The sequence below is a fragment of the Microtus pennsylvanicus genome, chromosome X (genome assembly GCF_037038515.1).
Source record: "Microtus pennsylvanicus isolate mMicPen1 chromosome X, mMicPen1.hap1, whole genome shotgun sequence".
NCBI lineage: Eukaryota > Metazoa > Chordata > Mammalia > Rodentia > Cricetidae > Microtus > Microtus pennsylvanicus.
Window position 1 is genome coordinate 13,708,336 of NC_134601.1, and position 9,640 is coordinate 13,717,975.

The 9,640-nt window shown below is 36.5% G+C and overlaps 1 protein-coding gene across 1 annotated transcript; it reads left to right on the forward strand.

The window, feature by feature from the left end:
- Window positions 1–216: 216 nt before the first annotated feature.
- Fmr1nb (FMR1 neighbor) lies at window positions 217–8,955 on the forward strand (the record flags this gene model as incomplete). The annotated part of the gene is given in 5 exon segments (XM_075958566.1): window positions 217–508; window positions 3,576–3,671; window positions 4,982–4,999; window positions 5,723–5,860; window positions 8,855–8,955. Coding segments are annotated over 5 exon segments (645 nt in total), but the record flags the coding sequence as incomplete, so codon positions are not given.
- Window positions 8,956–9,640: the final 685 nt, after the last annotated feature.

Below are 9,640 nucleotides of genomic sequence, written 5' to 3' on the forward strand. Positions count from 1 at the left end.
AACGGGTTAAAAATGAGTAGGTTTGTGCAAGGTTACAGAAAACGTCACTGGGAAGGAATGAGCCACAGATCTCGCGAGACCTGCTATTGTTGCAATTGTCACGAGAGCTCCAAGTTCCATGAGAGTTTCAAGTACTAGGAGAGGTAAGGGGTGATGTTCTGGGAGGTCCAGAAACTGTGAGGCATTGCCTCAGCTAGGTCAGAGTTCTGAACCTTGTCTTCAGATCTCAGATCAAAGCAGGGGAGGAATAGATCCAAGAGCCAGGCTTTGTGAGTAGCATAGTTCAAGATGGTAGCTGATAGCGGGTACAGAGGCAAGAATCCTGCTCTCAGAATGTTTTCGGGGACTCTGAGTTCTGGGCAGGGGATCAGTATGGCTGCCCGCCCTCAGTTTGGTTTCTGGGCTGCAGTAAGTCAGTGTCTGCAAAATATGTGGGCCCAGAGGCACTTGGGCCTGTTTCTGTTTCTACTCTGGATGCTGGTGATCCTGTGCTATTTTGTGAATACTGGTGAGTGTTGATTCTAGGCTAGATAAGGTATAACAGGAGCTTGGGAAGTGTGGGGAAAGTGATTCCAAGGGGCAGAGTGATGAGTGGTGCCCAGGAAGGGAGTGAGGCAAAAGTGGGGGGGTGATTGGGGTGCTACTCGGCAGGAGTAATGGGGTTAAAAGAATCAGAGTGAGACAGAGGGCCAGGCGAATTAATAGGGGCCCAATAGTTAGTGAGGCAGGAATTGAGGGGATGAGGAGGGAATGGGGTTGAGGTGGGGGACAGTGATTGCAGGGATATGTAAGATTGGACTGGAGTGCTGTAGTGAGATTTGGGGGTGAGGCAGGATGGAGGTAATTAAAATGTGTGAGGTGATTGAGGGCTTGAGTCCAGTATTGAAATGTGCGAGGGAGTTTTTGAGAGGGTAAGGCAGGTTGTGGTGTGGGGTGAGCAGGACCAAGGGAGAGGCCAGGGCTGAAGGTTGAGGCATGATTAAGGGTGCCGGATGGGAACTGAAGGGATTAAAAAAGTATACGCCTTTAATCCCAGCACTCGGGAGGCAGAGGCAGGTGGATCTCTGTGAGTTCGAAGCCAGCCTGGTCTACAAGAGCTAGTTCCAGGACAGGAACCAAAAGCTACGGAGAAACCTTGTCTCGAAAAATCAAAAAAAAAGTATACCAATGATTGAAATGTGTTTCAGTCTTCCTCAATAACCATTCACCTCACACACTTTCTTTTATAAAACCCCTGTCCTTTTTTAGGGCTAAATAATATTTCATTATATGGATTTTATACATATATATACACATTTTATATATGTATATATATTTATTTATCAAATGTACTAAATTTGTGTTGTTTCTTACCTTTCTGTTATTAATAATTCTTTTATGAGCATTTGTATATAAATTATTGTGTGGATATATTAAGAGTAGAATTTAGGGATCATGTAGGAACTACATACTGAATTTTTTGAGGAAGCCATAGGCAGATTTTATGACTGACTCATTTATGCTCCTAGCAGCAGTGAAAACATTTGCTGTTCCTCTCTCTTTGTGATGACAGCATCCTGATAGCTATAAAGTAATACCTTGTTTTGATGTTGATTTGCATTTCTTCAATGACTAGTGATGTTGAACACCTTTTCATGTGTTTGTTAACATTTGTTTAACTTTGGGAAAATGTTCTTTTAAAAAACTGTTCATTTTAAATGTGTTTTAAAATTTTAATGCATTTTTAGATTTTCTTTTTGTATTTTATACATAGGATCATTATCCAAGAATACCATTTGCAAATATTTCCTCCAGTTCTATAGATTGTCTTTTTACTTTCTTCATAATTTCCATAATGTCTTTGTTTAAAATTGCCTTGCAACCTAGCCCAGGTCTGGTTAGCCCAGGTTATTCTGACACTTGTCAAAATCCTTCTGCCTTTGCCTCATGCTGGGCTTTACAGGCATGGGACACCATGTCCAACATAATGTTCTTTGATGAACAAAAGATTTTCATTTCTATGAACTACAAATTATGTTTTTTTCTTTCTTTGGTCCTTCAGTGTCATATCGAAGTAACCATTGCCAAATCCGAGGTCATGCAAAATTATTTCTGTTTTCTTCTAAGAATTTTAAAATTTTACCTCTCAGATTTGAATTGTTGACCCATTTGTGTTAATTTTTATATATAGTATGTATGAGGAGTTAACTTATTTTACCTTTTGCATGCAGCTAATCAGTTTTAATCTCAAAAGGTTTTAAAAACTTTAATTTTTATTTGTGTGTGCGTCTGTATATTTGCACTGTTTGTGTCAAGTCATCTTTAGAAGCCAGAGAAGAATATCAGATACCAGATACCGTGGAGCTAGAGTTAATAGGCAGATGTGAACTTCCCAAGATGGATCCAGGGAACTTAACTCTGGCCCTTTGAAAGAGCAAACTGTGCTCTTATTCCTGAGCGTCTCAACCAGCCCCTGTTGTTGTTCTTATTGGGAGTGTATTGTGTATGTGAGTGAATGTTTGTGCATACCACGGTGTGCATATGGAAGTCAGAGGGGAACTCCAGAGTCAAGTCAGTTCTCTTCCTGCCTTTATAACCTTACCTTCCAAGAATCAAACTCAGGTTCTCAGGCCTGATTTGCAAGTGCTTTTACCAATACCAGTAGCCCATCTTGCTAGGACCAGATAAGATTATTTTATTTTGGCTACCCAATAGACTAATGATAAGAAAGGGTATGAGGGTACAAAAAAGTGGCATTTAGCTGTACTATTATTAGTATGCTTCAGGGTTCCACTGGAAAATCATAGCCCAGTGATCCAGTCTGCGAGGTCCTGAGAATAATTTGGAGCATCAAGAATAAAATACAAAATCTCCAAACAGAACAAGCAACACCAACAAAATAAGAATTTAACAAGAATATTTTTAAATGTTAGCAAATATATAGCTCTAATACTAATATTCCAAGCAGGTGATAATCATTGTAATATTCTTTAAAATAAAAATGAATTAAGAACAACATAAATGTTTTCCTAGATAATAATTCAGCCATATAAAAAAGTTTTAAGGCATAAAGAGACTATTGAATATTTTTCTTTATCTTACATGGGAGAGAATTATGCAAATGAAAGTAAATTGGCTTATCTGTAATAGAATGAAAGAGGGCTAAGAAATACTTTCTGTACCCTCATGTGAGGACATCAGCATACTTGTCAAGACTTTATTAGCTAGGTTATGATATAGTTGGAATACATACTGCTTCTGATTTTTCTTTTTTTTTCTTGGGTTTTCCATTGATAAACCTTTAAACACTAAGCTCTTTGTTAAGCAAATTTGTTATTTAAATCATTGTCCAGAAGACCAGTGGAATGTGTGAGTCTGTATGTTAAATATTTGTTAATTTGAATACTTTTTCAGTTTTGTGACAGAATCACAATCTGATTATTAATGCTATTAACACTGTTACAAGATTAACATGCAACATCTGTTATATTTCCATATCTAGTTTAAGCACGGTTAGTTACTATTAAAGTTTCATTGAAAATGACAAATGTTTATATATACTGGGATTAATAATTTCACTTCTATACATTTCTCAGATTCTGTGTCTTTAACTGAGAAATTGCCACGGCACAATGGAACTCTAAAAGTTCGATCCAACTGGGAAATTCTGTTGAAATTTTTCTTTCCAACAAGTAAGTTGTCTATTTATGTATTTATTTTTTTACTTAATGTCCTTGTTTTAAAAAGAGTAGTTAAGCACTTCAGAAACAGACTGTTTTCAACATTGCAGTGGAACAGACCTGTGTTTGAGCCCTGACTCTACCCTTTGCCTTAAGCAAGACAATCTCTCTGGATATCTTGTTACAATGAAGATACATACCACAGGAGTTGTGAGGATAAACTGGGACAATAATTGCAAGCAAAAAGGACAGATTAAGGCTTACGTTTGTATTTTTTCATAAAGTACTTTTCCTTTAGAAATACCTAAAGCTTTTATAATTTACCTGAGTGGCATGGCCTAGTTTAGTCACTGACCCAGTATTGTGAAATTGATGTCTTTTGTGGCATTATCAGTGGCTCTGTTGCTATGGAATATACCAGATGTTTTCCCATCTGTGATAATGATAAAACATCCAGGTTTCAAGTCACATAATTTTGTGATCTGTATATGGTATTTTTTATCAAGTACATGATGACCCTTGAGAATTATTAGCTACAAATAAACATATTTTATTTTCTACAGTATGTACAAACCCTTTCAAAGTGAAGTTTCTTATAAATTGCCATGATAAAGATTTTGCTAAAAACTATGTAGAATTTATTCTAAGAAAACCTGATATACTTATCTAAACACAAAATTGAATCCATTGCTTAATTCCAGATCACAGCATTCAAATCTCCTGTGGAAAAATCTATGCTTCTCTAGTGATTTCATCAAGTATAAAATAGCTATTGTAACACCTGCTACCTATGAGAATAGGAAAATCAGTTAAAGCTACTGCCATAGTCAAGTTGAATGAACAAGAAAATAAATCTGGGAAAGAGTTATGTTGGATAGACTAAAAGAAGGGCTTATTAAATACAGTAACAGGAAATGACAGTTTAAGCTATAGAGCTTTGAAAACAGAAATCAACTGTCAAACACTTGCCTACTTGTCTAGGATGATTACAGTAATACAAAGAGTGAAGTGGCCTTTAAAATGGTCCAAATGATATTTATTTATTTAATTTTAGTTTTTTTTCTTTTTTATTTGTTATGTATACAATATTCTGTCTGTGTGTATGTCTGCAGGCCAGAAGAGAGCACCAGACCTCATTACAGATGGTTTTGAGCCACCATGTAGTTGTTGGGAATTGAACTCAGGTTTTTTTTTTTTCTTAACATAAGAAATTGAATTAAAATAAATTGTGTAAAACTTTTTTCTCAAATCAAATTGTTTATTCTCCCTTCTTCCTCTTCCTCCTTCTTCCTTCCATTCCTTCCTTTTATTATTTGTGACAGGGACTGACATGGCCAAGGGTTATTCTCACATTCTTTATGTGGCCGAGAATGACATTAAACTTCTATTCCTTCTGCTTCCATCTCCCAAATTCTAGATTTATAGTCACATGCTGCCAAACCTGGTTTATGAGGTACAGGGGATCCAACTCAGGGTAGCATGTACATCAGGCAAGCACTTCATCAACTAAGGCACAATCCCTGTCCTGCTTTCCTTTTTAAAAGAAAGACCAAGATTGATCTACTGTGATTTAAATAATATAGTCTCTGTGTGATTATTTCAAGTCTGGGCAGCTGGGAACGAACAAGCGGCCTCCTATTACAATCTTTGAAAACAGAGTATTAACATTTATCACTTTTACATACTGTCTTTTTTTGAAAACAATAATTATGAAGTAACCTAACTGAAATAATTTTGAGTGTTTCCAACATAAAGCAATAGAAATGTTTAAGGTAGTGTATATGCTGTTACTTCAGAATAGACATTGCACACACTATGTACATATACACATATATATTTACGGCAAGGACACTGTGCCCCATAAATTATTGAGTGAATTGTTAAATAGCTGGTAATTTAAACTTTTATTTTCTTTCATTTTGACTTTAGCATTTATCATTGTTTGTATTTTTGAATGTACTGTGTTAAATGTTTTTCTTTTTCTCTTCCTTTGTATTCATTTGATTATGAAAATGCTTTTTAATCATGCTAACTATTCTTTCTTGGATTCCTATCTTTGGAAGCATGCATGATAAGGGAGAATCAGGAGGTAATGGCTTGTAATAAGCAATCATATCTCAGCAAGACTGAATGTTTAAAATCCAAGTGCTGTTTTTCATCATCTGGGACCAAAATGAGGTGCTATGCCCCACTAAGAGATAGTAAGTAGATCAGATCTTATTTATTTGCTTTAAATACTAAAAAACAAAAATAGAAAAACATTTAAATAAATGGATTGCAAGGTTTTTTAGATTTTTCAGCTCAACATTTCCAAAGAATTCCCAAACCAAGACCAATGGTATCATTAGAAATTCTGAGATAGTTCCCTAGCAGTTTGTGTTTAGTTAGTTCTTCGACGATAACTAACATCCAGAATTAGTCTAAGCTGCTCAGTTGATTCAGTCACTCTCCCTTTTCTTTCAAAGCTTCTAAGCTGCTGTATGAGGTATGATTCTCTGCCTGAAAGAAGGTACCAGAAAGGTGTAAAAAGGGCATAGTAGTTTCCTTTCTTGCTGCTATGACACAGATCCTACCAAAAACAACTTGTAAAAGGCTTCATTTCACTCCCTCTTTCAGCGGCTTCAGTTCACGGCACCTTGGCTCCATGTATTTCAGCAGAATATCATGGTAGTTAGAACATGTCAAGAAGGGAAGAGAGTGAGCCATTTTATAACCAACTAGGAATCAGAGATGGAGAATACACATAGCATGATCTACTTGCGCTACTTGGGCCCTACCTCTACTTTTCACTGCCACCCAATGTCATTAGTAAACAATAAATCTCTAAAGTGATTAAACTATTCGTTAATTACAGGAGAGCCTTCACAATCTACAGTGTTTCGAGATTTTCTTACAGATACATTCAGAAGTGTGCTTCATTAAATCTTCTAGGCTTTTCTGAATTAGAAGTCAATTGCCAATCAACGTTCACTATCACAGGGAGTAATTCCTTCTCACTCATTGTGAAGTGTCTTAGATGATAGCCCTATTCCAAAAGTGAGAGTACCAGGAAAAAAATCACAAATTTATTTAATCATAGTTTTCTGTGACACTGAGGCTTCTGAATTAAGAGTTGGTGATAGAAAGTAACATTTAATACAGTTTGATCCATGGAGCACAGCCACATGTTGAAATGATTGGACACAAAGTGTGATTTAAATGGGGAAGTCTGAGAAGGTCTGTCCAGATTCTTAATGCCCTCCCTGTATCCTTCCTCCCAGGTATCTGCTTTAGGGCCCTATGGAACTAGAAATCCTGTGACCTGCTAAATCAGGGATAGCTTCCTTTTTCTACTCTTCTTCTTCTTCCCTTCTCCCACTTTTGTTTGCTTCAGATTTTTTGTTTGAAATGGGGTCTCAGGAAGCTCAAATTTGCCTTAAGTTTGCCATATAGTTGAGAATGACCTAGAACTTCGGATTTTCCTATCTCAGAACTTCAGATGTTCAGATTATAGTCATGTGGCACAGCAACTATCTGGTCACAACATCTTTATCTCCAAGAATGAAAGGCAGGGGGAAATCAGAGTAACTGTTTTGAGCTTATGACTGATTTGGGGGAAAAAAAACTTCTCCTTTCTGTGACCTGTCTTGGGTGAATAAATTTGAATTTCTCTGACTTTTCATCTGGGGGAGAGAAGAGGAGGAGATAAGAAGCTAGGTGAAAATCAGAAAGAAATTGGACTATTTTTTCTGAGACAGGAGTCCCCTATGTTTTAGTCTGGCCTTGAAATTTCTCTATAGCAGGTGAGGACCTCGAGTTTTCAGTAAGCTTATAGGCTTGCACTACCATGCCTAGTTTATGTGGTGCTGAAGTTCAAACATAGGGCTTCATGCATACTAAACAAGCACTCTACCAACTTTGGGGCTTCTAAGGCTACATACGAGGCCCTCTCTCTGGTATCATATTCTGCTCAGTCCTAATAACACCACTTAGGAACAGCTTAACTTAACTTTTTATTCTGAGTTTCTCTTGTACCGAATTCTTCTCATTTGTCTTGTCTTCGACAGCTTAGCATGCAGAAGTAGATGTGAATGTTTCCTGTTAGCTGTCTTTATTAGCTTTTCTTTGTTCTGTTTCTTTTAGAATAATCCAAAGCAAAGTTATCCTCTTAAGATTTTTTTTTCTGAAGTTAAAGAAATAACACATCTGTATTTTTCTTCTTCCTTATTTACTGCTGGGGGCATATTATCTGTTGGTCCCATGATAAGTGTATTGGGTGTGATAGAGCACTAAGAAATAACAGGATCCATGCAGAACAATATCTTAGGTCTATATATAGTCCTTATTCAATTTCGAGCTCTTTGTTGTACATCTAGTATTAATGATGAAAACTAAAGCATGATCGTGAATATAGTATTGAAGTTTTAATGCTGTCATGTTGTATTTAGAATTTATTCATCAGTTTACTGTTTCTATTATGTGTAAAGAAACATTTGGTTCTTTTAATGGAAAAAATTAAACCATGACTTACAGTTCCCCAATCACATTAGAATGCATTTCCCAGTGTATATGAGGCTAAATATGCTTCTTTACCTGCAAAATTTTGATTCTGTGTTTAATTAAGTGCTTTATAATTTGGAAGTAAACACTGAAGAAGCCATTTCTTTTCTTTTTAAAGACTTATTTAATTATGTATACAGTGTTCTGCCTGCATGTATCCCTGCAGGTCAGAAGAGGGCACCAGATCTCATTATAGATGGTTGTGAGCCACCATGTTGTTGCTGGGAATCGAACTCAGGTCCTCTGGAAGACCAGTCAGTGCTCTTAATCTCTAAGCCATCTCTCCAGCCTCAGAAGCCATTTCTTTACCAGGTTAACTATTCATAGATTGATTTGTTCTTCAGATGCTCTAGGAGGTAGAACATATAGCCATAGAGCAAGTACACTTAGGGCCATACTAAGAATCCAATATTATGAAACATAATCTGCCAATGAAAACAGCCTGATTATTCTGTTAAGGCATTGTTGAGGGGGGGGAGCATTTTGAAAGTAGCTTTTAGTTGCATTTCAAGAACTCTGACCTGAAGCATAACAGGGAGGTTCACTATTCACTTTACTTCATTATCTGATCTTTTTTTTTTTTATAAATACTTTATAAAATAGTTTGGGTTTGCTTTTCTTGCTATAAAACTAACAAGACGTAATTAAACCAACAGAGCCTACACAGATGCTCCGGGTATTTGGGTTCTCTGTGATCAGCATGATAATCCTGGGATTTCTTCCTATGTATTGCTGTTCTCTTTGCCGGAGAAGGTAGACAAACATAAATCTTTATTTACTAATTGCTAACTATCTGTGGATATATTTGTGTTGACTTATTTATTTTATTGCTTTATATATGAAGGGATAATGTTTGAGTTCTTTATTTTTGGAGGAAAAAAATAAAATTACCAATTTTTTCTTTTAAAGACACATTATTTTTTCACAAATATGAAATGTCCTGTTTAATAGGCTTTGTATATTTTATCATCAAACAAACTGGGATGAAAAAGAAGTGTGCAAGCTGGAGATGTGCGGAGTTGTGGCAGCCAACTCGGGGGAATCTCTGCAAGTGGTGAACTACCAGGGCTCTCACACCCTTGTTCTTAAAACATTGGTCTGTCTTTAACAGAAGTTATGGCAGACTTTTCCTTAGAGTCTTACGCCAGATACCAATGGAAAACTAGCCCTTGATGCTTCCAAATTTGTTCCTTTTTTTTTTTTTTTGTAGATTTCCACCCACTGAAGCAGAATGGGTATGAAGGTACACAGCAGAGCCAGAATAAGAATAACAAGTGAGGCAGGGGGGATATGGCTAAATGACATAGTACTTTCTTTGCATGTGGTCAAAGGGTTCAGTTCCCAGCATTGAAAAAACGTTAAGGTGTTAGGAGCTTAGCATTTAGGGAAATCCCATATTCAGATTCAAGTACAAGGTCAGCAAAGACATGACTGGGAGCAAT